The sequence below is a fragment of the Triturus cristatus genome, chromosome 12 (assembly GCF_964204655.1).
Source record: "Triturus cristatus chromosome 12, aTriCri1.1, whole genome shotgun sequence".
NCBI classification, from domain to species: domain Eukaryota; kingdom Metazoa; phylum Chordata; class Amphibia; order Caudata; family Salamandridae; genus Triturus; species Triturus cristatus.
The window spans coordinates 604929092-604956970 of NC_140595.1; the positions used below are offsets into that span (position 1 = coordinate 604929092).

A 27879-nucleotide genomic window follows, 5' to 3' on the forward strand; every position below is an offset into this window, starting at 1 on the left:
TATCTATACCTTGCAATCTTTTGTATAGGTTATCATTGCTAAGCTGAAGAATTAACCATCTTTTGCGTACTTCTGACCTATGGTTCTTGTTTTGACAAAATCTAAATACAATCCCATAAGTTCAGGCGAGGGAGACCAACAATGCCCACAGATAGAGATGCAGAGCAGCAAGCATGTACTGAGCTGGAGGAAATGCAAAGTTGTATCTGGGATAAACAGTGGGATAGCAACGCCATAGCAATAGCCTGCACAATCGGTGATTAATAAAAAAACATACAAAACATAAATTGTTTAAATATATATGTATATTTTACAGCACAGGAAACATATATCCCTAAAATAAAAAGAGATGAAGGTGGTGGAGTAACGTTGTTGATGCTGAAACATTTCCTCTATGTGTCCTGTGTAGTATGGCTCATCTCCTTTGGGTCTGATCTCCACTTTACTCCCTTAAGGCAGCACCACAATCTTCTTCTCAAGCTTTTGCTGCGGGAACAGGACACGCATCATAATCTCATTGAGTTCCTCCAGTGCCAGCCTGGCATGCAGCAAAGTCACCTCATCTTTTTCACACTGTGAGACAAACTTAAGCAGGCGGTACAAGTCTCGCAACACTTCCCGCAGAACCTGAAGAGAGACATGTGCGAGAAGTCAGATAAAATACCTATGTTGTTTGAAGTGGTACAATGGCATCTGATACAGTGAGAAAAGAAACACTTTTGCAGTTAGAAATATCTCTCTCAGACATACACACAACACAATGCTCAAATAGACTATATGCTTATTGTACAACCAAAATCCTGGTATTTCACATATACATGTCTAAACTACCACATGCTAAGCAGATTTAGTCACCTCGCACTCAATTAATTCCAGATTTTAGGAAAGCTCCATGTCGCTTTTGCACAAGTTACTTACCTTTGGTAACGATATATCTGTAAGAAACATTAGTTAGTTATACCTTAGAATTACCCCCAGGCGTCAGACTGGATCCGGAAAGTTTTTTTTGTCAGCAGTACCTCTGCACGTCGGAAGGTGGCATCGGTCAGCTCCGCGTCCGTCGTCGGCATCGTGGTGGCTGGGATGACGTCGCGGCAGCTACGTACACGACTTTCTGCGCCAGAAACGCAGAGCAATGCAAGACATTGACCATTGGTGCACAAATCTAGGGCCCTGTAAAGGATATCCTTAACCCTAGAAATCAATTTGCAGAATGGGGAGGATGGGTGGGGCGGTAAGCAATCTATATCTAACTAATGTTTTTTTACAGATATATCGTTACCGAAGGTAAGTAACTTGTGCATCTGAAAGAAACACGTTAGTTATAGATTCCTTACCTTAGAATAGATACCCCAGCAATACCAACCCCGGTGGTGGGTCTGCACACCAGAAAGTCCTGGAGAACAGAACGGCCAAAGAAGCCGTCTCTCCGGACTTGGCTGTCCAGGCAGTAGTGTTTGGTGAACGCGTGCAGCGATGCCCAGGTGACCGCCTGACAGATGTCATTCAGAGGCACTCCTCTTCCCAAGGCAGTAGTGGCTGCCGTCGCACTGGTGGAGTGAGCGCGTAGCCTGACTTTAGGCTCCTTTTTAGCCAGAGTAACAAGCCTTAATACACAACACGACCTGTCGAGAAATGTTGCGTTTGTGTTCGGCCCGACCCTTCTTTGCACCCACGTAGCCAACAGAAAGTTTATCATCCACCCGGAACTGTTTTGCATGATCCAGATAGAAGGAGAGCGCACGCTTTGGGTCCAGACGATGGAGCCTCTCTTCTTCCTTTAAAGGAGGCGGAAATAAGGTGGGCGAAGTAATGGTCTGCCCGATGTGGAAGGCAGTGACCACCATAGGAAGAAAGGATGGATGGGTCCTGAGAACCACCTTGTCCAGATGAACAGACAAGAAAGGAGGTTTCGAAGAAAGAGCTTGGAGCTCACTCACCCTTCTAGCAGAAGTAATGCCTACCTTGAAAGCAGTCTTAAGAGTCAAGAGACATAAGGGACAGTTATGAAGCAGCTCAAAGGGAACAAACATTAAATAAGTTAGCACAGGATTCAAGTCCCACTGAGGCATAACGAAAGGGATTGGAGGAAAAAGATTGGTTAAGCCTTTTAAGAAACGGTTAACTACCGGAGACTTAAAAAGAGAAGGCTGATCTGGCAGTCGAAGGAAGGCACAGATGGCAGAAAGGTAGCCCTTGATAGTGCCCAGAACAGAGCCCTGCTGGTCTAAATAGAGAAGGAACATGAGTACATCAGAAAGAGGGGCGGAAAGGGGATCCACAGCCTTTGCTGTGCACCATGCCACAAATTTGTTCCACCTGCAGGCGTATACCGTCTTTGTGGAGGGACGCCTGGCTGCCAAGATTACGCAGCAAACTTTGGGAGGCAGGTCGAAAGACGTAAACTGCCGCTGTTCAATCTCCACGCAAGGAGGTGGAGACTGGACAGGTTCTGGTGGAGGACCGTCTCCTGCTGCTGCGACAGAAGATCCTCCCGAAGAGGCAGTCTGATCGGAGGATTGCTGGCCATGTTGAGCAGCTCGGGATACCAGACTCTTCGCGCCCAATTCGGAGCTACAAGAATGACTTGGGCCTGGTCGCGTCTGATCATCTTCAGCACTCTGGGCAGGGCAGAAGTGGTATAGGAGGAAAGGCGTACAACAGACTGCAACTCCACTCGCGATGAAAAGCGTCGCCGAGCGAGTGCCGCCTTGGAAATTCCAAAACGCAGAATTGCTAACATTGCACGTTCTCTTCGGTGGCGAATAGATCTAACCAAGGCTCTCCCCACTGTTGAAAGGGACCTTGCACCACCTCAGAGTGAAGACACCATTCGTGATCCATCATGCACCTGCGGCTGAGTTCATCCGCCCTGGCGTTCAAAGAACCTGCCAGGTGTTGAACCACCAAGGAAATGCCTTGATGTTCCAGCCATGTCCGGAGGCGGAGGGTCTCCTGACATAGGGTCCACAACCCCGTCCTGCCCTGTTTGTTGCAGTACCACATGGTGGTGGTGTTGTCCGTGAATACCTGCACTACTGACAGAGGGAAGGAATGCTTTTAGTGCAAGATGAATCGCCTGGAGCTCCAGAAGGTTGATGTGATGCCCGGACTAGGCCAGAGACCAGAGGCCTCTGATCTCCGCTTCTCCCATCTGGCCTCCCCATCCCAGAAGGGAGGCATCCGTCACCACAGTGTGGTCTGGTTGGGGAAGGGAGAGGGAGCTGCCATTGACCAAATCCTGGTTCGTAAACCACCACTGCAGTTGGCGAGCAGTGCCCTAAGAGATCTGGAGGCAATTGGACAGATTCCGCTGATGCTGTGCCCACTGGAACTTCAGGTCCCACTGCAGAGCCCGCATATGCATCTGGCATGATCGATCAGCAGGATGTAGGAGGTCATGAGGCTCAGCAGCCTCAGAGTCATTCTGAACGAAACCCAGGACAGAGGCTGAAAGATCGGAATCATAGCCCGAATATCCCGGACTCGCTGTTCGGGAGGATAGACCCGAAACTGCGTTGTGTCCAGAACCGCTCCGATGAAGAGGAGCTTCTGAGAGGGAATCAGGTGCGACTTCCCTTCGGAACCAGAAAGTAGTGAGAGTAACAACCACGACCTACTTCTGGGACAGGAACGCGCTCAATGGCTCCCTTTGCCAAGAAAGCCGTAACTTCCTGCTGGTCAAGGGCCAGATGATCCTCCGACACGCGGTGGTATGGCGGTGGCATGGTAGGAGGGGTAGTCTTGAAGGGGAGGGAGAAGTTCCCTTCGGACTATTTGCAAAACCCATCTGTCCGAAGTGATGGTGCGCCAGTGGTAGAGGTGATGGCAAATCCTGTCGCCCACTGGAGTTTGATGGGCCTGAAAGGTCAGACTAGGAGGCTGCTGCAGAGGGAGGGTTGGTGGACTGGCCGGCCCACTAGTCCCCGGAACCTTGCCGGTTGTTTCCACGTCCCCGGCCGCCCGAAGGTTGGGTAACTTGCTGCAACCTGTGGCCCTGGGTGGGACATAGCGGGGTACAACTTCCGTAGCCACGAAATGGGCAAAAAACAGACTGCGCCAGACGGGAAGAGAAGCCCAAGGAATTGGCCGTAGCCCGTGAGTCCTTGACTCGCTCTAGGGCGTTGTCTGCTTTGTTGCTAAAAAGACATCGGCCATCAAAGGGCATGTCCATCAAGGTGTTCTGGACATTCCCTGAAAAGCCAGTGGACCTCATCCAGGCGTAGTGGCGAAGCGCTACCGACTTTGGAATGGTCCTGCCCAAAGAGTCGGCGGTGCCCAGCCCACAACGGATCGTAAACTTTGCTGCATCTCTCCTGGTGGCGACTGCCTGAGAGAGCACTGCCCAGGCCTCCTCCGGACGATGAGGCAGCACTTGCGTCACCGTATCCCACACTGAGTGCGAATAACAGCCCAAGAGACACACAGTGTTTACGGACTGCAGTCCTAGGCTGGCGGAAGAGAAAACTTTCTTGCCAAGATGGTCCAGCTTCTTGGATTCCCGCTCCGGTGGAGTGGTAGGGAAGGCGCTTTTGGAGATGGAGGCTTGGACCACCAAGCTCTCTGGGGTGGGGTGTTGGTAGAGGAAAGTGGGGTCGGCAGGAGCCGGCCGGTGGCATCGGGCGATCATCCTGTCCACGGGAGCCCCCGTGTTGGGCCTGGACCGCGTGCCCAAAAGCACGTCGGTGAGGGCCTTATTAAACGGAAGCAGGGGATCCGAAGAGCTGGTTGAAAGACCTCAGTCAGGAGGTTAGTCCTGACCACCACCGTAGGAAGCTCGAGATTGAGAGCCTTGGCCGCCCTACACAACACCACAGCGTACGATGCTCCCTCCACCATAGCCACGGTAGGAGGAGACAACATGCCAAGGTCGGGTGAAGTGTCAAGACCACTAGCATCCCCCAGTTCCTCTCTCCAGTCCTGCTCAGTATCAAGCTGGTCAGTTAAAGGGTCACCTGACCCCTTCCAGTCCTTCTCCTCTGGGTGCCACTGTTGTTGGAAAGGGAGTGAACAGGGGCATGAAAACTCCACCCGGCGCAGGATCTGGCGTCGGTCGACGCCAGTTCGGCTCCGTGTCCTCGTCGGGGAAGGAGGCTGGGGTCGACGCCGGGCAGGGAGCCAACCGGCGCAGAGCACAGAAGTGGTGCCGGAGGAAGCGACGCCGGTGGAGGCTTAACGAGGTCAACCGGCACCGATACGGATCCAAGCCTTGATCCAAGGGGTGCCTGCGGCGCCGGGGCCGGAGCTGCCGGCAGCAAACACCTTGGCCCCCCAACCGAGTCCGCGGGGCCCGAAGGCGCGCCGGCGCGGTCGGTATGCCCAAAGATGGCATGCATCACCTAGTAGAACGTACGAAGCTGGATGGGGGTTGCTCTGGGTCCCGGAAAGCGAGGGAAGCTCGGAGTCAACCCGTAGGACTCTGCGCATGGAGCCGCGAGAGTGGCACCACCCGCGCGCCTCGTCGGATCAGGCGACCGACGAGGGGAAGTCGAAGAGTGGTGATGCTTCTTCGATTTCTTCTTATGCTTCGACTTACCCGACCCGAGTGCGAAGACTTTGATGACTTCGAGCCTGAATGGTGGTAGCTCCTCGACCTCCCTCTCGACCGGTGCGGAGCCGACTTTCGGAGTTCAAGCAGCTTTCGGGATCACTCCCCCAAAGCCTTCGGCGTCAACAACTGACAGTTGGAGCATGACTTGGGGTCGTGGTCGCGCTCCAGGCAAAAGAGGCACATGTGGTGCGGATCCATCACCAATCGGGTACAGGCACCGCACGCCTTAAAACCGGGCATCCCTCGTGCACCTGTTCAGAGTCGGAGACTCGAAACAAGAAGTCGACAAAAGTCGAGAAAACTGACGTCAGCGCGCGAGGGCGTCATCTAGGTAGCTGCCGCGACATCATCCCGACGACCACGATGCCGACGACGGACGCGGAGCTGACCGAGGCCACCTTCGGACGCGCAGAGGTACTGCTGACGAAAAAACTTTCCAGATCCAGTCTGATGCCTGGAGGTAATTCTAAGGTAAGTAGTCTATAACAAACGTGTTTCTTTCAGATTTGCATAACACTAAGTTATTTGTACAGCACTTTCCTGCCTGGGACTACACTGTAGGATGGTCGAGTATGTGGCTTATGTGGTATACATAGGATGAATTGTAAGGTGCTTCAATCATGTCACAGTGAACTTGTAGATCCTGTTAAGTAAGGCATAGAGCAAAGATCCATAGGAAGAATAGAGGTACTGCTTTCAGCAGAAAAAAACTTCTCTCCAAACCTTCAGACAAAGGGTTCTCAACATACCTCACAAATTACTCACCAAAGTAATCTTGGAACTTTTAGTCCCTCTATCCTTAATCACATTTGTGTGTTACATATCTGTCCCCGACATGAGATGAGGTGGTTTGTCATTGCAAGAAGGAAACTTTCACTATTTCTCCTAGCCATCTCACCGCACGTGTTTCACATTCGTACAATGGAAAAAAACATGAAATGTCTTGAGAGATTTCCATCACGACCGAGCAAATTATGCAAGTGCAAAAAGAACTGAAACATGAGTACATTGAATTGTCATTTTGCATGGTGTGAGGAGTGTTGCAACAATGAGAGCATGAAATACCACTGGTGAAATGTTTCACATGGCTTCTGATCAGGAAGATGTCACATCAGTTGTCTGAGCCAGTGGCAAGCATCACACGTTGTTATAGTTTAGAAGTGTATGAGCAGCATGTAAGAACCCCTGAATGGAAGGAATATTCCGATTTGAAGAATAGCAAAAACCTGAAACGTGTCAGGAGAGTTCTAGCATGATTGAGCAAGCAACCAAGTACAACAAGCATTGGCATAGCCAATCGGTCTCGCCTTTGGGACCTTATAAGTGTTTAGCCAGAGATATTGGCAATGTTTTTAAAGTATGTTGTAGAGCAATGTAGCTGCTGTGTTTAGTACTGTAAAGTTTGTGTGCAAGTTCTGCTTAGTGTAGTGACGTAAGGGCACTGGCATGGTGTGGAATGTAGTGGTGAGTTGTGATATAATGTGTGTTGGTGAGATGTATGTGTGTATATATCATAACAGACTTTGAGATTACAATGCTGAGTACCTCACATATTTCTTTATTTAATGATATACCTTTAGAATGAAATCTACTGAGAAAATAAAAACTATTGTGATTTGTCAGGCTGGACACGAGATAGCAAGGAATAAACATTAAAAGGCAGTAGGGCACCCTATTAGGTACTGTACATCTCAGGGCCCAATCTTTTCCCCTAAATGTTGTATTATTATTTGAGCATTTGTGTTGCGCACTGCAAATATTTCTGTTATCCGTAGTGATTTTGTAGCATGGCAATTCATATGAATGTGTTCGCTCTGCAAGCAGGCTATAACATTATATAACAAAAAATGTAAATTCATAAATTACGTTTGTTTAATTAAATCTCATAACTAATATGGAAAGAACATCAATACTCAAGAACACATTACATGATTCCATTCAATGCATTTTTATTGAAGAGCTGAGTTATTTTTATTGTGCTACGGTTATTTAAGCTCCTTAACAGATATGTTTCAATAACTTTTTGATGTTTTCCTTTAGAATAATTTGCAGTGGCCATAGTCATGACTTAAAATGTCCTGCAGGGCCACGCATAAGCCTGCTCCCTAGCCAGATCGTGAAGACCTAAGAACCCAGAGAAGGCACTCGTCCACAGGAATGTTATTCACCAAAAGCAGAAGCCCCACACAAAATGGAGTCTATTTACAACAGGAAACAGACCAGGGGAGAAAGCCTGCAATCTTTCCTCCTCGTTTTTCGCCCCGTGGCACAGACTGAAGTATATGGCACTGCCAGAAGGGGAAATCCGAGAACCCATGCATTTCCTTGCAGCGCTGCTGAAAGCCCTTTACAAAGCCTGACTGATCACCTATCTGCTGCTTATTACTATATTTAGGTGTTACACTGGTACTAATGAGGTGAATCCAAAGCTCAGACAGTGTTAGCATGTTTACAAAATGACAAAATAATGAAGTAATTCCATCACAAAATGTGCGGCATTTTGCCTCGTAATTTGCCTTTTCTTGTCACATAATTTACTCAACCCTGCTGCATATTTTTACCTCCCCTGCCACATAATTCTGGTGGCCCCGATTATTACCCTCTCACACAGTAGGAACCTACTCACTTCAGTCTGTTTTTTTTTTAATCATGCTGTACTGCAGAAGTGCAATCACATGCATACTCAATAATTCAGCTGTTGCTATGCAATTAGTATTTTCAATACTGGCCACAGAAAAAAGCAGTTCATAGCAGACTGCTGCAACGCTAGCGACAGCAAATAGACTAGAGTGGAATACGTATGTGGTCAAACTGTCCGACTCCACTCCCTCCAGCAGCGTTAAGCAGCATCTTTTACTTTAACGGTGAAAGTGTGAATAGCTGCTTAAGGCTGCTGGAGAGACCGGAGACAGTGGCTTGCGCTTCTGTTTGATCAATTACAGGAACAGCCCCATGGAGTGTACGGATTGCTGCTTTTTACCAACTTCCACGTACCTCGCCGCCCATTGTATACACACTGGTAATGCTCCGGAAGTGGAAGCATAGTGTGCCATGGTATACACACGGGTAATGCTCCGGAAGTGGAAGCATAGTGTCCATGGTATACACATGGGTAATGCTCTGGAAGTTAAAGCCTAATGTGCCATGGTATACACACTGGTAATGCTCCGGAACTGGAAGCATAGTGTGCCATGTTATAGACACCGGTATGCTCCGGAAGTGGAAGCGTAGTGTGCCATGGTATATACACCGGTAATGCTCCGGCAGTAAAAGCCTAGTGTGCTTTGGTATACACACTGGTAATGTTCCAGAATTGGAAGCATAGTGTCCATGGTACACACCCCGGTAATGCTTCGGAAGTGGAAGCGTTGTGTGCCATGGTATATACACAAGTAATGCTCCGGCAGTAAAAGCCTAGTCTGCCTTGGTATACACACTGGTAATGTTCCGGAATTGGAAGCATAGTGTCCATGGTATACACACCTGTAATGCTCCGGAAGCGTAGTGTGTCATGGTGTACCCACCAGTAATACTCCGGAAGTAAAAGCCTAGTGTACCATGGTATACAACGGTAATGCTACGGAACTGGAAGCGTAGTGAGCCATAGTAAACACACTGGTAATGCTCAGGAAGTGCACCATTTTCAGTAATCGGAAGTTGAAGCGTAGTGTGCTATGGTATGCACACCGATAATGCTTTGGAAGCATAGTGTGCCATGGTAAAAAGACAGGTAATACTCCAGAAGAAAAAGCCTAGTGTGCCATGGTATACACGGGTAATGCTCCAGAAGTGAAAGCATAGTGTGCCATGGTATACACCGGTAATGCTCCAAAAGTAGAAGCATAGTGTGCCATGGTATACACACCGGTAATGCTCCAAAAGTAGAAGCGTAGTGTGCCATGGTATACATCGGTAATGCTCCAGAAGTGAAAGCATAGTGTGCCATGGTAAACACATCGGTAATGCTCCGGAAGTGGAGCATAGTGTGCCATGGTATACACACCGGTAATGCTCCAAAAGTAGAAGCGTTGTGTGCCATGGTATACACCGGTAATGCTCCAGAAGTGAAAGCATAGTGTGCCATGGTAAACACACCGGTAATGCTCCAAAGGTAGAAGCGCAGTGTGCCATGGTATACACACGGGTAATGCTCCGGAAGTGGAAGCATAGTGTACCATGGTATACACACCGGTAATGCTCCGGAAGTGGAAGCATAGTGTGCCATGGTATACACACGGGTAATGCTCCGGAAGTAAATGCATAGTGTGCCATGGTATACACACCGGTAATGCTCCAGAAGTGGAAGCATAGTGTGCCATGGTATATACACCGGTAATACTCCGGAAGTAAAAGTACCAATTACTTATCTTCGGTAGTGGTGTATCTGGTAGAGATGATTCTAGCCGCAGATTCCTTAACTTAGAATTATCCCCAGGTGTGAAACTGGATCCGGAAAACTTTTTCCCAAAGCATCTCTGCGCGCCTGGGGGCGGCACCATGGGACTCAGCCCTGACGTTGTCCGCGGGCATGACGTCAGCGAGGTCACACAAGCCCCACCCCGGAGAGCTGACATCAGTTTGCTTTGGAGAACTTTTCCGCGCCACCACGCGGAGCCAGTTCAAACAGAAATCTGTGAGAGCATGAGAACAGTGTGCAAGAAGTATAGAAAGAAGGAAAAAAACAATCCATGGTGACCCAACAGCAGCACGAAATACAGCGTCCGCACCGCGGACCAAACACATATGACATCAAAGAACATGCAGTAGCCCAAAAGGTAGCCCCACAAGGGAAAGGGGACACCCCCCACCCCCCAGGGGACAGAGAACCCCAAGGACCTGCAAGCAAAGCAGCAGGCAGAGGAGACCGCAGCTTCATGCAAAAGCACAAAAGTGAATGAAGGCCGGAGCGGACAAGGACCCACAACAGACCCCCCAGACAACCCTTTCAAGGCACGCCGAGACACCGCAAGAGCAAGGAACCCAGGCACCGCCCAGAGACCCACCCCTCCCCCCACCCAGGGGCAGCAAAGGAGGAGAATCCTTAGGAGCAGGGGAACACATAAGGGCACAAGAATCCATCCACACAAAAATCGCGAGAGCACGCATCCGGCAGGATGGAGGAAGGAGGCTAACAGGATAGCCGAACCAAACGCTCTTGAATATTTTCTGGGAAGACCCCATCGCGCAACCAGGCATGGCGGTGCAGGGCAACCGAACACGCCATAGCACGGGCAAGACAGTCCGCAACATCCAAAGCTGAACACAGAATATACGACGCCAACTCGCGACCATCGAGCACACGGCTCCGCAAGTCCGCCCCAGCGCCCTCCCGGAGATGCGGGGCAGAAGGGCCTCCGCGGTATCCTAGAGGGCAGAGGTAGCTCTAGCCAGAACACAGAGCGTGTTGAGCCCACGCAGAGCGGTGCTCGAAGAGGCAAAAACATTACGCCCCCCAGAGTCTAACCAACAGGATCCCACGACAGTGGGAGCAATACCGAGGGAAAAGACGGAAAGGCAGCCTGAAGAACAGGGCCCTGGGCGGAGGGATGGAAAGAAAGGCAGGCGGGCACATGAGGAGCCAGCCGGTGGGGACGAAGCAGCGGCGGAGGCACCGGATCCCCAGAAGCAGTGCGTCCCCAGGGCCCCAAGAGGGAATTAAGGAGCGAGGCTGCAAAAGGAAGCAAGGACTCCCCCCCCCCCCCCCCTCTCCCCCCCATCAGAGCCCTGGTGGAGGACCTCCAACAAATGGTCAGGAGGCACCTGCACGATCGGGAAGCCCATGTGTAAGATACCAGTGGCCCTGGCGACAGCCCGCTTCCGAGGGACCCCGCAAAGGCGAGAGCAAGTCGTCTGTGGGCGAAGGCTGCAGGCTGAGCCGGCCGTCCCCACGCCAGGGAGGAAAGGCCCGCCCAGAAAGGACGGGAACCCCACTGACAACTGAGGAACCTGAGGGCCCTCCGGAGAAGAAGTGACAGCCACAGGGGTGGCCCCGCGCAAGGGGCGGAACAGCGGTCCCGGGACCAGCGGCCGCAGGGACGGGTTAGACCTAGCCCCAGAAGGCGCCGTAGAGAAAGTACCCCGGCGCCTGGACTCCGGCGAGGAGCAGACCAAAAGACGGCAATCGTCCGGAGACGAAGGAACTTCCGGGGAAGAGTCGACGCCCCCACGCCGAACCGGCGCCGGAGAGACCTTGACGGGAGCCGGAGCGTCCACCACCGGCATCGGCGCGTCTCCCGAGGGGCCAGACCCACCTCCAAAACCACCTGCCACGCAGGAAAGGTCGAACTCGGCAAGGCCAAGGAGCGGCACCGAAACGGCGCCGGCACAACCCTGGAGGGGCCCACCACCGGCGGAGAGGGACATGGTGAGGTAATCTCCGACCCGGCCTCAACCCGCGGCGCCATCCGGCCTGGGGAAGAAAGTCGCTGGCGCCAGCTCGGCCTCCAGGAAGGCAGCTGTCTCTCCAGAAGGCCGAGGGGAACCGGGGGACAAGCCCAGAGTCCCGGCGACCCCCAGCGACGCCACAGGGAACCCTGCAGGGCTTTGCAGCAAGGCGGGAGCGCCGTGGGTCGAGGAGGGGAACCCCCGAAGAGCCGCACCTCGGCGACACCACATCACCCGCTCCTGAAGCCGCACCTGGCGGCGTCTGGGACGGATCCGCCAGCGACTCCACAGCCGGCCCGCGCGAGGCTAGGGGACCGTGGAAGTCTCAGAGGGAGCGGTGGGGTGGAGGGAGGCCTGCAGATCCGTAGCGTAGGCCTCCATCTGAGCCCTGCACCGGTGAACGGCGGATAGGGGCTGACGTCCGAGGACGCACGTCCCGAGAGGAAACTGTGCCCCCCGCCAACCGAGGACCAAGCCCCGGAGGCAGACTGGCAGACTTACCCACCAGCGAGCTACGGCCAGGGAGCTGCCAGCGCAGCCGAAAGCGGTGATTCTTGGACCCCTGCGGGGACAGACGCGGGGACTAGGCCGACCTGGACAGGCGGGCCAAAAGCAGCTTCATCCGGCGCTCCCGCCGGGATTTGGGCTTGAGCTGCTGGCAGTCGTCACAGTCCGTCGAGTCGTGGTGTTCACCTAAACACCACATGCAGATGGGGTGGGGGTCCGTCGCCGACATCGGACGCGCACACTTATCACAAGTTTTAAAGCCCGAAGGCATTGCACACAGTTCCCCAATAAAAACGAGAGAAGGCCTGAAAACAGGCGAGCAGAGCAATCCAGATCCGCGTGGCACTCAGAAAAGAAGAAACTGATGTCAGCGCGCCGAGGTGGGGCTTATGTGACCTCGCTGACATCATGCCCGCGGATGACGTCAGGGCGGAGTCCCATGGTGCTGCCCCCCGGCGCGCAGAGATGCTGTGGGAAAGAGTTCTCCGGATCCAGTCTCACGCTTGGTGATAATTCTACATTAAGGAATCTGCGGCTAGTAGTCTCTATCATGCCTAGTGTACCATGGTATACACCGGTAATGCTCCGGAATTGGAAGCATAGTGTACCATGGTATACACACTGGTAATGATCTGGAACTGGAAGCGTAGTGTGCCATGGTAAACACACTGGTAATGCTCCGGAAGTGAGGCATTTTTAGTAATAGGAAGTGGACGCGTAGTCTGCTATGGTAAACACACCGGTAATAATCTGGAAGTAAAAGCCTGGTGTACCATGGTATACACCGGTAAGGCTCCGGAAGTGGAAGTGTAGTATGCCATGGTATACACACCGGTAGTACTCCGGAATTGAAAGTCTAGTGTACCATGGTATACACTGGTAATGCAGGAATTGGAAGCATAGTGTCCATGGTATACACACCGATAATGCTCTGGAAGTGGTGCATTTCCAGTAATCGGAAGTGGAAGCATAGAGTGCTATGGTATGCCCACCGGTAATGCTTCAGAAGCATAGTGTGCCATGGTAAACACACCGGTAATGCTCCGGAAGTGGAAACGTAATGTGCCATGATAAACACAACGGTAATGCTCCAAATATGGAAATGTAGTGTGCCATGGTAAACACACCGGTAATGTCCTGGAAGTGGAAGTATAATGGTCATGGTATACACACGGGTAATGCTCCAGAAGCCTAGTGTGCCATGGTATACACACCGGAAATGCTCCGGAAGTGGAAGCATAGTGTCCATGGTATACACACAAGTAATGCTCCAGAAGTGCGGCGGTCTGCTAAGCTGACATGACTATGCCTGGATGAGCAGCCTGTTGTGTTTGCAACCTCACGTGGAGTGTACTTGATTTGGGCTGCGGTGGATGGTGGTGTGCAGTTGCCTGGCTCTCAGGCGCTCCCTATGTCTTCACTGGGTTGAGCAGGGGGAGCACGCAGCAGACCAATCATGGCGTGAGTTCCCACCCACCCTGAAGGGGATCAACCAGGGTGTTAGCAGCAGAGATATGGCGTACACGAATGGCAAATTCGAGAAACTTTTGGCCACCATTGGCGCATCTGGAGAACATTTGGAGGGTAAAATTCACTCCCTCTCAGTGGAATTGGACCTTACTTAGGAGGACTCAAAGAAAATCTTGGAGAGGGTCACTACTCAGGAGGGCACTGTCTAATCTACGACGCCCACACTTCAAACTGTTTTCAAACCATCACATCACGGCACTAGAGGCGCAGAGTCTGAGGCTAGCTGCTCGCCTGGATGATCAAGAGGGGTGGGTCCATCGGAACAATGTCCGCATCGTGGGACTGCCTGAACGTGTTGAGGGTGACTGTTGACTTATCTGGAGGATTGGCTTCAGGAGGTGGTGGCCCCAGAGGGCCTCTCCAGATTCTATGCCTTAGAGCGTGAGCAGAGGGTGATGGTGCAGATCCTCGTCCTGGGGCCCCACAATGTCAGGTAGTGGCCTGCCTCCTACATTTTCGGGATAGACATCATCACCTGCATTAAGTTCGTGTGTTTGGCCCCTTTGTGGAGACAATGCCAAAGTGTCTCTGTTCGCTGACTTTACTCTCTAGGTCCAGACTCAGAGGGCATCATTCCTTGCTGTAAAGAAAAAACGACGTGACTTGGGTCTGCTTTACTCCTTCCTCTTCCCTGCCGACAGTGTTTTCAGACTGCAGATATGGTAAATTTTTTCACTGGCCTGTTATTGGCATGGGACTTGCTTGAGCTCTTTTACAAGGGCACTGTACGGCCTGAGGTGCTGGACCTGCGGCGGCCTTTGCGCCCCAGGGGCCAATAATCCCGGTGTAGCAGGGGCATTTCAACAAAATTGCAGGTGGCACTGGAGCAGGCGAGAGCTGCTGAAACCGCAGCCTCCATTGGGGTCAGTGAGGGCTCCTCTCCGTGCTGATCCCCCGAACTGCACAGCTCTACTTCTTACTCCGAGGATTCAGTTACTCCAAGTCTCGCAAAAACTCTACTGGGGGTTACCCCGGGATCAGTGGACGATCTTGTTTGATAATGCAAACCTGCAACCTGGCGTCCCACGGGCTTTTCGCATTGATTTCCTTGTATTAAGTTGGTGGGGTGAATGTGTGGGTAATTTCTCGTACATTGATATGTTTATTCCTGTTGGTCTTGGGGGAGGGAGGGAAATTGGGTGGGGGGATTAGGATGTGTCCTATAAAATGTGTTTGACTGCTTGAGTGTCGGTCCTCCACCTCTAGCTGGTGGCTCTTTCCCTACACGTAGCTTTGCATTATGGAACTAGTTGGCCATCTGGCCTTTCGTTGGCTCTTTAATGGGTCTTGTGTGGTGTGCTGTTTGGACAGGATGGTTGTATATCTCAGTCCTTGGGGGGCACTCGCATTTTTTCTATTGCATTGTTTCGTGTTTCACTTTTTCTTGGCGGCGGAGCATATATGGCTGTGGGATCTGTATGTTTGGTATGGTCAAGTACTACTGTTTTTTGAGAGCAGGTGGCTGTGGGCTCCCTGTGTGTTCCCCTTTTTTGGTTGATTCGCCATGACAGACAAGTTAAATTGCTCATGTGGAACATGCAGCGCCTCTCTTCCCCCTCAAAGTGTTATAATGTCCTCCCTTATATGAAACATAGAGGGGTGCACATTGCGTTCTTCCAGGAGACCCATCTTACAGAGACTGAGGGCCGGGTCCTCTGGGGTCGATGGCAGGGTCAGCTATACCATACCTCTTACTCTGCCGTTTCTCTTACTTGAATGAGACCCGGGGTCCCCTTTCGATTGCACACACTAGTTGTTGACCCGGAGGGCTGCTATGTCTTGGGATTAAATGGCTTGGACATTAGGGATATTGCCCTGCTGAATATTTATGCCCCAAATGTAGACCAACCATCATTCCTCAACGGATTGGCTCATCTCCCATCACTAACAATCCCCTACTGGAAAGTAATAGGGGGCAATTTTAACTGTGTGGTAGACCTGAGCTTGGATAGATCACATCCACCCCTGTGTGGTGCACCAGTGGACAGATTGGTGGACACTGCACGCTCCTGGGCTGTACAGTGCAATCTAGTAGACCATTGGAGGGTGCGGAACCCAGAGGCTTGAGTATACTTATACCGCTCTGGCCCGCACGACCTTGAGGTCTGACTTGATAGAATTTATACTTGCAGGGTGCTGTTTTGCAGGGTGGTGGGGGTAGATTATCTGGCGAAAATGTACTCCAATCATCCTCCTATATTGTGCTCCATCCAGTGGTCCTTGCTTAGACCTAATATTCCTACCTGCCACTTTGAACCTGTGCTGCTTGATGATCAGGATTTTTGGGTCTTACTAGTGTATCGCACATTACTGGCGCAACAATACGGGCTCGGCATCGTCGGTGGGGGTGGAGTGGGAGGTCATGAAGATTGTGATTCGGGGCTTTTGCTTCTCCAACATAGTGGGTGTGGGGTCCCAGCTGCACTCTGAGTTTCAGCAGCAGGAGGCAGTGCTCAGTGGTCTTTCCTGTGAGTTGGAGAGGACCCTGAATGGAAGGGGGCTTATGCTGAAGAAATTGTATGAACTGGTCGAACGCCTACGGTGCTTTGATGATACAGCTTATGTAGCCATTGCCCATGCTGAGAGAGAGAAATCCGGCAGGATGCTTGCATTGCTTTTACAAGGCAAGAGTCATAACCACACCATTCTCAAGCTGCCAGATGCATTGGGACAGGATGTTTTTATGCAGGAGGGGATTAATACAGTGCTTCTCCAACACTATCAGTATCTGTACTCAGCGGGTGCGGAGAGAAGTGAAATGGATATGTTGAATTACATTGCAGTTTCTGCCCCAGTGTCCCTTGATTCCATCATGGCAGATGAACTGGATGCAGATGTTACCAAGCTGGATGTACGGGATGCGATTAAAGAAATGGCAAAGGATAAGATGCCTCTGCTCAATGGTTTACCGATAGAATTCTACACGCAGTATGCCTCGGTCCTTGTCCCTAAACTTGAAGCCCTCTTCAATTACTCTGGCAGTGTGGTTTGCTTTCATCCTTACTGCGGGAGATCGCTATTGTATCTCTTCTGAAGAAGGATAAAGACCCACTTCTCCTTGATTCTTATCACCCCCTCTCTATGCCCAATGCTGATTACTAGATTTTGAAGCAAGATATTAGCGAGCTGTTTGCTCCTCATATGTGCTCCCTGGTTCACCCTGACCAGACGGGTTTTATCCTCATGCGTAGCACTATGCCTATATTTGTCAATTACTCCAAACCTTAGACCAGAGGGAGTGACTGCCTGCGAAGGCCCTGGTCATTTCAGTGGATATTAGAAAGACATTTAATTCGCTTTGTTGGGAGTTTTTTTATATGCTACCCTGTTTGGCATAGACCTTGGAATACCCTTTGTCAAGTGGACAACGCTTGTTTACAGTAGCCCATAAGCCTGGATCCGTACCGGCTCCCTGATCTCCGAGGCCTTTGCAGTGGAGCAGGACACCAGTCAGGGTGGCCATAGAGCCATTCGCCCATACGGTCTGCCTGGGCCTTTACTACCACAGGCTACACCTTATATCTGATTGCACACATCTTTCTTTGTATGCACATGATATGCTGCTTTAATTGAGATGGGAGGACATAGACCTTAGGGAAGCGGTGTCAGCTTTGTTGGACTTTGGCAGCTATTTGGGCTAGAGGTCAACGGGGATAAATTTTGTGTCTATCCCCTCCAAGGCGATGTGGTTGCGTGCGGACCTGCTCCCATGGCCCTAACGTTGTAGTGGGAGCCATCCGAGACACTGTTTAAACCAATGCTGCACTTCACAACAGCCAGTCTCTGGACATACGCAAAAAAGTGACAGGATTTCCTCACACACCACCAGGTGTCATGCTTCATCATAGGACTCCCCTCGCTCTTCAAAATCCAGGTTTGATGAAGTGCGGGCCTACACCCGGAGGTCAGGGAGGCAATTCTAACTAGGAATGGACCCATGACATAGACAAATTAAAACCCAAAGTGATATGCCAAACTGACCTTTTATAATTAAACAGAATTCCCCTTGTGTTTAAAACGTTGTGGTTGGAGGTCAGCTCACTGTTGAGGCCTCACAGCCTCTAGTTCCCTACTGTGGAGAGAGACCATGGTTATTTGTGTATTATTGCAGTGGGAGCGTCATACTATTAGTTATCTGGGGGTGGCTATTTATAGCTTACAAGAACTGTTGTACGACGGGAATTACCATTGTGTGCTCACTTGGCTGCGGCAGTAGGTTGCATTCTGGACTACGTAACCACTATTGGTAACTAGCCAGGTGGCTGTCCTGAAAATGGATATCCTGCCCGCCTTCTTTATTTGTTCACGGCCCTCCTGCTAGAACTGCCCCGGAAACTTAATTGTTTGCTACTGTCAATGTACTAGGGCAACTTGCGTGGCACTTTGGAAGTTGCATCTACTGGTGACGGAGGGGGTCCTGGCAGAACCCGATCTCGAGCTGTATTATTTACCAGCACAATTCTAATGGGTGACTCGCTGGCGGTTCTATCCATGGGATGGCATGGATACCCGTGAGGATGACTCTCTGTCTAAGGACTTGGTAATCAGTGTCCTGACGAAGTTGACACCTGCTTCTCAGGTGCGGATCTTGAATGCATTGATGTCTGGGCACTACCTCTTCGGGGGGACTCACGCTCTGATCCCATACATCAGTTAGGGTTGCTCAATGCTGGAGGCGCCCAGGGGGGTGGTCGGCAAATCTCTTTGCGCGAGGCAAGCTGTGTGCTTTATTGGAACTCCAAGAGACCTAAAACTTTTTATTTATTTATTCATTTTTTAAATTGAATTTTATAAAGATTTAAACAAGCAAACAAGGTAGCATGAGTTCAAACCAGTACATTCGCATTAAACCTTTCCTTTGTCCATGAAAAGCATGAGGCATTGATTCCCAGACCTTTACATAATGTGTGGACAATAAAAACAACATAACATCTGGCAAGCACCATACTTCTCCCAGAATAAAAATGAGGCACTCATATAATGCAAAACAATATGAAACTAGGCAGACATTGTACATTTGTTACATAGCATGTCATCATCCAGGCTAGGTCATGAAAATTACACTAACACAAATAATAGTTAGTCTGAGATGCCACCATCACATACAGTAACTCCATCTACAGCACTTTGTGTTGCATCCCCAGTTCGTACTCGTAGCCAATCAATGAAAGGTGCCCATATATCTCTAGGTCTAGACGCTGAGGGCATCAACTCCCAAAAGGTCGCCATCTGTGTCTGGCCATATGTTACATCCAGAATCCAGGATTGCATCCTAGGAGTACTCCCACGGCCCCACATAATCTCAACCTGCCTTTTAGCAAACAGGAGTAAAAGTGCATGCAATTTGCGCTTCGGGACTGGTGTGTGAACCACGTACCCCAAGACTCCCACCAGTGGGGAGGGACGCACCTTTATGTCCAAAATCTGGTCAATAGCTGTAAAGACCTGTGCCCAGAAAACCCCTATTACCGAGCACTCCCACGCCATGTGTAAGAAAGATGCTTCCTGTGCCCCCCATCTCCAGCAGTGATCATCAGGTCTGAGGCCCATTCTATGTAAACCAAGAGGCGTCCTGTAGTAGCGATGCAGAAATTTAAAGCGAAGCCTGTAGTTCGGTGAAAGTTCCGCCATTTGAGCGCAACAATACGTCCACTGCTCATCAGTCAAAGGGGCCACCAGTTCTACATCCCATCTGAACCGGGCCCCCACAAACACAATCGGGGCATCTGTCTGCATACAGGAGTACAACCGAGTTATAAGCCTCCGAGGCGACGGTATGGCTAATATATTCTCCAAGGCCCTCAAAACTAGAGGCTGAGCCGGAAAATCAGCGTGTAAAGCCCGACAAGCTGACCGGATTTTGTGATAGAGAAATGTGACCCCAAACGGTACCTCTGTATTGTCTACCATGTCTGGGGGCGCTCTGAATTGTTCATCAGGCTATAGATCAGCGAAGGTGTGGACCTCCAGCTTCCGCGCCGCTTTTCCACTGATTTCATCTATTATACCGGGTATAAGAGGATTATGCGCAAGTGCAGCGGATGGTGCATATAAAAGTGGCAAGCCTGCCCTCTTTCGTAACCCTTCCCACGCCCATCTTAGCGTCTCAACGGCATCGACCTCATCCGAGGGTCGCCTATAAGGCTGGAAAATTGCAACTTGCAATGGCAAGGCCTTGGCAACCGCCCGCTCAACAGCAACATGCGGCTGAAAGGGTGTAGGGTGAACCCAATAATGTAAATATTGTGCTTGCGCGCAGAGGGCATAGAGCTGCACGTCAGGCGCACTCAAACCACCCTGTTTGGTAGGCAATGTCAACTGCTCCCAAGAAAATCTGGCCGGTCCCCCTGCCCAGGCCAGCGAGATCAACAAAGACCGCATGGATTTAAAAAAGGCCTGCATGAGCACCAGCGGTAGGTTAACAAACAGATCTAAAAATTTGGGTAAGACCATCATTTTGGCCAACGCGATTCTGCCCGCCAAGGACAACGGGAGCCTGCGCCACAACGCCACTTTGTCCTTCAACCAGCTCACAGCCGTTCCATAGTTCAAAGTCCATAATGCCTGTGTGTCTCTGCTGATCTTAACCCCTAGATATTTTACTTCCGCCCCTTCCCACCTAATTGGAAATTCAGAAACAACCTGTAGTGTGTTATCTGTAAGTGGGAATAACACCGATTCACCCCAGTTTATAGAGATGCCCGAAAGACCGCCGAATCTGATAAACTCACGCAGCACCACATCTAGGTTTTGTGATGGGTTAGTTATATATAAAGTCACATTGTCAGCATATAGCGATATTAGCAAACTACGGGCTGCAAACCCAATACCTTTATCAGTATGGTGTTGACGTATACGTGCAGCGAGGGGCTCCATGGCTATTGCAAATAGCAGTAGAGAAAGCAGACATCCCTGTCTAGTGCCGCGCTTGATTGCAAATGGGGCTGAGATGAGATTGTTGACACGCACCCTAGCCGATGGGCCATTATAAAGCAGTTTTATCCAACGTACCAACATTGAACCAATGCCCATCCTTTCAAGGATCTTCAACAGGAAAGGCCATTCTAACGAATCAAAAGCTTTGGTAGCATCTAGGAACGCCGCTATTGCCTGAGTGTCAGGGTGAAGGTGGTGTAAAACAGAGAACAGCGCACGGAGGTTGTGGGAAGTGGATCTGCCAGGTATAAAACCCGATTGATCTGGTAACGCAATCATGAGGAGTAGGGGCTGCAATTTATTAGCTATTAATTTGGCCAGAATTTTGGCAACAACATTTAGAAGGGAGAGAGGCCTGTACGGATCCAGCTCACTCTTAGCTTTGCCTGGCTTCAACAGCGTGATAATAATAGCCTCACGCATAGAGGTCGGTAGCACCTCAGACTCAAACGCCTCCGCATACACTGCCAGTAGCCGTGGTGCCAGCTCCTCCGCATATGCCTTATAGAAGGCCGTAGTCAGCCCATCAGATCCAGGGGCCTTACTTGATGGCATGTTCGAAATTACCTGTTGAACATCTTCGACCGTGATGGGCAAGTGCATATATTCTCTATGCCTATTGTTGAACCGGACTAGCGCTATGGAATCTAAAAATTCCCCCAGATCTACCGGACATTCCCCTTGAGAGGATTAGTATAAGTTAGCATAGAAGGACGAAAAGACATCAAGGATAGCAGGTGAACCCCGGACTATGGCGCCATCAGGAGTACGCACCTCAGATATAAATGTCTTATTACGCGGCGTTTTCAGCAATCCTGCCAGAGTGCGCCCAGGTCTGTCCCCTTCTCCATATCTCCGTGCTTCTGCATATTTCCCTAGAAATTTAACCTCTCTGTGTGCTCTTCCTCATATTCCTCATATTCCACCAATTTCGCCTTCAGGTCTGCACCTAACTCGGGCCCCTCCCCCCCGGAAATACGATCTTCTAAATTCTTGATAGCTGTTTCAATGTTCTCCAAGGTGGTTCTAATCGCTTTAAAGACGCCAGCCTGCCTGGACATGCATTTGCCTCTAATAACCGCCTTAAAGGCATCCCAAAGGATAGCCTCCGAGTCAACCGAGCCTACATTTAGTTCGAAATATTCTGCAATATCAGTGCGAATTTCCTCTTTGAAAACGTCATCAAGCAATGCGTGTGGTGGTAGACGCCATGTAAAGGCTCCGCGCTTTGTATTGGGTAGGGACAGAGTCAAATAGCATGGAGCATGGTCCGAAAGGGTACGAGCCAAATACCTCACCTCCCCGACCCAGTCGACCATATCTTTAGATAACAACCAATAATCCAATCTGGACCAAACACCAGGAGACTCCGAGAAACATGTGCCCTCTCTAATCAGCGGATTATGTAAGCGCCAGATGTCAACCATCCCCTGCTCCTCAAGCATAGTGTTTAGTGTCATGCTGGCCCCCGGGTGGTGAACCCTTGTGTTCCCCTGCCTATCCATTGTATCCTGTAAAACAGCATTGAAATCTCCCCCCCCCCCAAGAGTGTAGTAACACAGCCAGTAGATTTTACCCTGGCCCATATCTCTTGGAAAATCCCCGGGGAGTCCACATTCGGGCCATATAGCGCCACAATTGTCAGCGGTGTGCCCCCTAGATATCCTAGTAGCATGACATACCTCCCATCACGGTCAGTGTACACCTCACATTCCCTCCAATCAATTCCCCTCCTGATTAAGACCGCCACTCCTCTAGAATAGTTGGAGTAGACCGAGGAGTAAGTAGGACCCCACCTCTGTGACCGGAGCTTCGCCGAGGAATGGGTGCGAAGGTGTGTTTCCTGTAGCATACAAATGTCTATATTATGCCTAGTTAAATATGCATGTACCATACGGGTTTTTCTGCCATCATTCAGTCCTCGTATGTTCCAGGTTAAACAGTTTATCACAGTAGCATGTATCTTGCAAGAAGTCCACCCTTCGAAATGTACTGCCCCAAAGTGATTCGCATTTCAATATTAGTTAGGCTAGCTCGACTCAAGCACCACAACCATTCAGCCTGCAACCAAACATGAACCCCTCCCCCCCTACCCATCCCTCCCACCTCAACCCCCCAACCAGGTTGAAGCCACCCCCATACCACAATATTAACAGCACACGGGAAACCTCCCATGGGTACGTGTTAAGCCGGCAAACTTCCTCAATCAAGATCGGGGTGGCCGGGAAACTGCCCAGGGCAATTATATAAAAATACATTAATCAGCAACCTTGTAGAGCGGCAGTCCTGTGCAATTTACTCATAACAGTCTCGCGGAATACAAATCAAGGGGGCAGAGGATACCCAACTTCCGAGTCGGATGCGAACTAAAGAGCAATTACAAGGCACGCTACATTACCATTGTGACACAAGAAAAAAAGAACAGCAAATGGTGAAAAGGCGCTGTAGCCAGCAATAAATCCCTGACAAACTGCCTCCTTACATCATACAAATGGAGAGCTAATAAAACAATGGTAGTAGGGTTCAAACTGTGTCTGAGATTAGTCATTGTCACTTAGCTGAGCTCCAGTCGCCTCCGCATCTCGGGGGCTCGCCTTCCCTGCCTTGCCACCGATATGTTTAGCAAACTTTAAAGCTGATTTCGCATCTGTGAAGAAGTGGGTTGTTCCGTCACAGGAGACCTTTAGTTTCGCAGGATACAACAAGGAATATTGAATTTGAGACTGTAGGAGTATTCGCTTCACCGGCATAAACTCTCTCCTTGCCGCCTGAACTGCTGGGGTGTAGTCCGGATAGAAGGCTAGTTGATTTCCCTGGTGAGTAATCTTACCCATCAAGCGGGCCTGCCGCAGCACCACCTCTCGATCTTGGTAATTCAAGAGCCTAGCCAGTATAGGACGTGGTGTAGCCACCACAGGCGGCCGGGGCCCCAGAGCACGATGGGCCCTCTCCACCGCGAAAAGCGGGGATAGGTGCGCAGCAAATAGGTCTCGTAATAGGTCAGCTACATAAACCTCCATCTTGCTAATCGACGTCGTTTCCGGAACTCCCGTGATTCGCACGTTGTTGCGGCGCGATCTGGCCTCCAAATCTTCATTCTTGGCCCTTATCACCTGTAGAAGTTTGTCCATCTGTGACACCTGATCTTTCGTTTCAACTTTAAAGTCATGCAAATCTGAATGTCTATTTTCTAAAACATCTAGACGTTGTTCATGAGCACCGACCTGAGACTTAACAGCGTCCATCTGGGCTGTTAGGATGTCCAGCTTAGTATCAATATTGCGGAGACTGGAGCGCATTTCTAGCATAATTGTGCGCAGGTCTTCTTCTGGGGTCTCTGGTGGCATCTCCGTCTGTCCTCCAACAGCGCCGTCTCCATCTTGTTCGACATGTCTGCCTGTGCGTCGCTGTTCAAAAGTTAACTTTTGTTGTTTAGTGTCGGTTTTGCCCATGGTGAATCCGTAGGGCCAGGCAGTAATCTTGTGGTCGCCCTTCCGGACCGCGGTTAGGCAAGGCTGTTGACGCAATACAGATAGTGCACTAGGCGAAATATTGCGGCAGCGGGTGTAGTCAGCACTGGTGTGGGGGTCTCGCCACAACTCCCCAGCACCCGAAGATCCACACAATGCGGTCAAACCACCACAATCAGGAGGGTGCCGGTAAACGAGTGTAGCGCCGCCGACACTTCGGCCTTCGCACCAATGACCTCCGCTTCGCGTGTAGGGCACCGCTGATCCGCAGTGTAGAATCGGTGCAGGCCCAAACACGCCAACAGCGCCCGCGGCACCTCCGTCCCAGGTGTGGCTATAATGGCGGCCTCCACTCCACTACGCCAAGTCACACGCTGCCTCAAGTGTTGATATTCACTACTCACTCCGCGCCTGTAGCCGCCAGCGCAGTCTATCCAACGCGGTGGTATGGTTCATTGTAAAGGGCGCCGTCTTCAGACCGCGTGTGCGTCACTCTACACAGGCCCAGCGTGAAGCCGCGGACTCCAGTAATTCCCCCAGCTAGCGCAGGTCTCCAGAACTCTCGGCCACAGCCTCGGTCACACACACCTGTCTCCGCCGCCGTGTATGCCGCTAGACATCCGCCAGTGAATCATATCATTGCAAGCACCAGGTATCCCGCTCCCGGCCACTTAAGTATTCCGAGTATTGCCCCAGTAAAAGAGCGGATCAATGAAAAAATAACGTCCCGGCCGGCGGAGCTAGCTCAGAAAGCCGCCATTCCGCAGAGACCTAAAATTTCTCAGTGGGATACTTTTTACTCCATGCGCCCTGGCTCACAAGATACACAAGTAGTGGGGTTCCTGAGTTGCAGAACCTCCGGAACATGAGTATTTACGCCAGCTTTTCCTCATTATGGGGGCGGACGAAAGCGGTCACGCTATTCTACAGGGCTCTAATGGAGGGAGTGCGACCAGCTCTTAAGGGTCTCTGTTCGTGATGGAAAGAAGATTTATGAATTACTATAAACGACTCAGCCTGGAGTAAGGTTCCTGGAATCCGCGCCTAGAGAGTCCAGAAATGCCCGCCTCAAACGTATTCAGTTTTATTATCAACACCAGGCCTATCTTACTCCACGGCTCATACACACTATGTTCGCTACCGCAACCTCAGAGCAGCGGTGGCCGCCATAAACGAAGGGTGGTGGGTGGTGTCGCGCGGAAGGATTGGTCTGAGCAGGCAGGAAAGACACCCTGCTCAGACCAGGGAGTCTGTGGGGTTTGTCCAGCCCGGCTGCTCAATGCAGCTGGGCTGGAGAAAACCTAAGTGCGCATGTATGTTTTGGTCGGCCTAACAAGGCGGCCAAACACACAGGAGCACTTAGGGAGTGGAGTGCACTAGCACTCCTCCTCCCCACTCCCATGCCTCAGTCCACCCCTCCCAACACCGCTGGCTAAGAGCCGACAAATGTAAAATAAAAAGATGCTAGAACATCGTTTTATTTTACATTTGCTGGCTCTCAGACAGGCAGTGGGGCAACGCACCTCCGCCATTGCAGAGGAGCCGTCACTGCCTCAGAGTGTCCTAGATGTGCTGCAGAGTAATGAAATGAAAAAAAACAGTAATGAAAAAAAGCCGTAACAATGAGTCACAAAAATGTGTACGCTAGCTAAAATCTTCAAGTAAATTAAAAGAACATCAATTTCTTTCATGTCCAGTTAAAATGTTTTTACATAATGAATTGCAGCAGGGCCTTGCATGAAAGTTCGAAAAAGGCAAGGTAACTTCTGATTATGTGCAAGAAGGCACACACATCATGGCGGACCGAACCATGAAGACAGTATCCCCAGTTTTATATCCCATTAGTTTTCCAACTCTGTGGCCCTCACCCTTTAGCAGCACATATTTTGCCTATGGCCCCAGTTCTCTAGTAAAGTGCATGTGCTCTGTGCAATTAAGTGGCCTAAAAGCTTAGAATTTGTGTTAGCAGCATCCCCTTACTTAATGGGTCGGCCCCTGAAAGCAGTCCATTTTCCGGTTCTTCCTCCAATTCCCTTTGGCAATGCCTATTATGCCCTTAATCCAAGTTCTTTGGTGAAAGTGCTTGTGCTTTATACGTCATGGAGCTTAAAGCAGACTTTTAATGAGTGAGGTTGTTCGTGATCCCTAATCACTGGTGTTCCTAATCTGAAGGTAAGTAAATCCTGTCGGAGTGCTATAGGTTCCATCCATGGCATGTCTTTGCTGATATAAAGACGTGACCTCATTATTTCATTTTGGTTAGGCAAAATGACCAACCCCAGGATTCGGTTTAAAGTAGTCCAGTATCAATTTTTGCACTTTGCGGGGCGTTGAAGAGTGCCAGGACGAGGCTGGAGAGCGTCCCTGAGAGAATGTATGAATCTCCCACAGCGAGCCAAGGTGGAGGGGTCCTTTTGTGTGAAACATATGGACGAGGCCTCTAGGCAGGTGCTTGCTCTTTCCCTCAGATATAGTTCCCTGAGAAGTATTCTCCTTTCGTGGGCTATAGCGGGACAATGGTATCTGTAGCTGGCACAGGTCAAAAGATATGGGTTAAAATGTATAATCTAGGGGCGTGGCTTAGGCAAGATGGCCGACCGGACCTGATTCGAGTCGGCTCCCGCGCCACCCTGGTCTTCCCCCGGTTGTAGAGCTGTCCCAGGGACCCCAGGCGGGTCTTCCTACCGCCGGCTGCCGCGCCCAACTGCAGAGCACACGTTGCCATGGCCCGGACTGGCTCCCGGGTCCTCTGTAGCGCCCGCAGCATGACGGCCGTGGCCGCGACTGGGTCCCGCAAGATGGCGGCCTCCTGGGCCTGGACCGCACCCCGTGACGGCCGCGGACGAGTCAGCGGAGGTCGGCGCTCGGCCCTGCTCCTCCCGGGGTGCCTCCATTGTAGTCCGAGGGCGGAGGAGGGAGCTGAGGGCTGATCATCTGCCCGCCGGGGTTTTCCGTGGCATACGGAGCAGTGACGCGGCAGGGATCCTCGCCGCGGCGGCCCTCAATGCAGCGGCTGAGGTGGCGGCCCGTCAGATTGCTGGCGTCGGACGGCGAGGCGGGGTCCCCGATCGACACTGAGGCGGCGACGCAGGAGAGGCTGAGAGAGCGGGGCTCCCTTCCGATCACGGCTTGAACTTCTGCCTGGCGGACTGGCTGGAGGAGGCGTCCCGGCCCATCGGGTGAGTGCTGCTCCTGCCGAGTTACGGAGGCACCATCTGAGGACACTCGGACCCCCTACGCTTTGTGCCTTCCCTCGGGAGGCTGGTGGAGTCCTCCGGCGGGGGGTGCACACCTCCCGGTCGGGGAATTCCTGGTGGGGCCCTGTGAGCGCTGCGGGACGCCCGGGAGTGCCCCGGGGACCGTGCCGGTGTGGCCTGGATTTCGGCGAGGGGGCTTGGTGACGCCTGAAGCGCACCCATGGAGTAAACTGGAGGCAGGAGTTGTGCTGGGAGCCCGCCGGTGATCACCCCACTCCCACCTGGAGCGTTCAGTGTGCCACCA

At 51.1% G+C, this 27879-nt stretch overlaps 1 protein-coding gene across 2 annotated transcripts in view; it reads right to left on the reverse strand.

Moving 5' to 3' along the window:
* Positions 1–287: 287 nt before the first annotated feature.
* TANGO6 (transport and golgi organization 6 homolog) overlaps positions 288–27879 on the reverse strand; it is a 753370-nt gene continuing 725778 nt past the window's right edge. For both annotated transcript variants that reach the window (XM_085637713.1, XM_085637712.1), the window contains exon 18: positions 288–627. In XM_085637713.1, coding sequence (XP_085493839.1) covers positions 451–627 — 177 coding nt within the window. In that variant the 3' untranslated portion in view covers positions 288–450. The remainder of the gene's footprint in view (positions 628–27879) is intronic.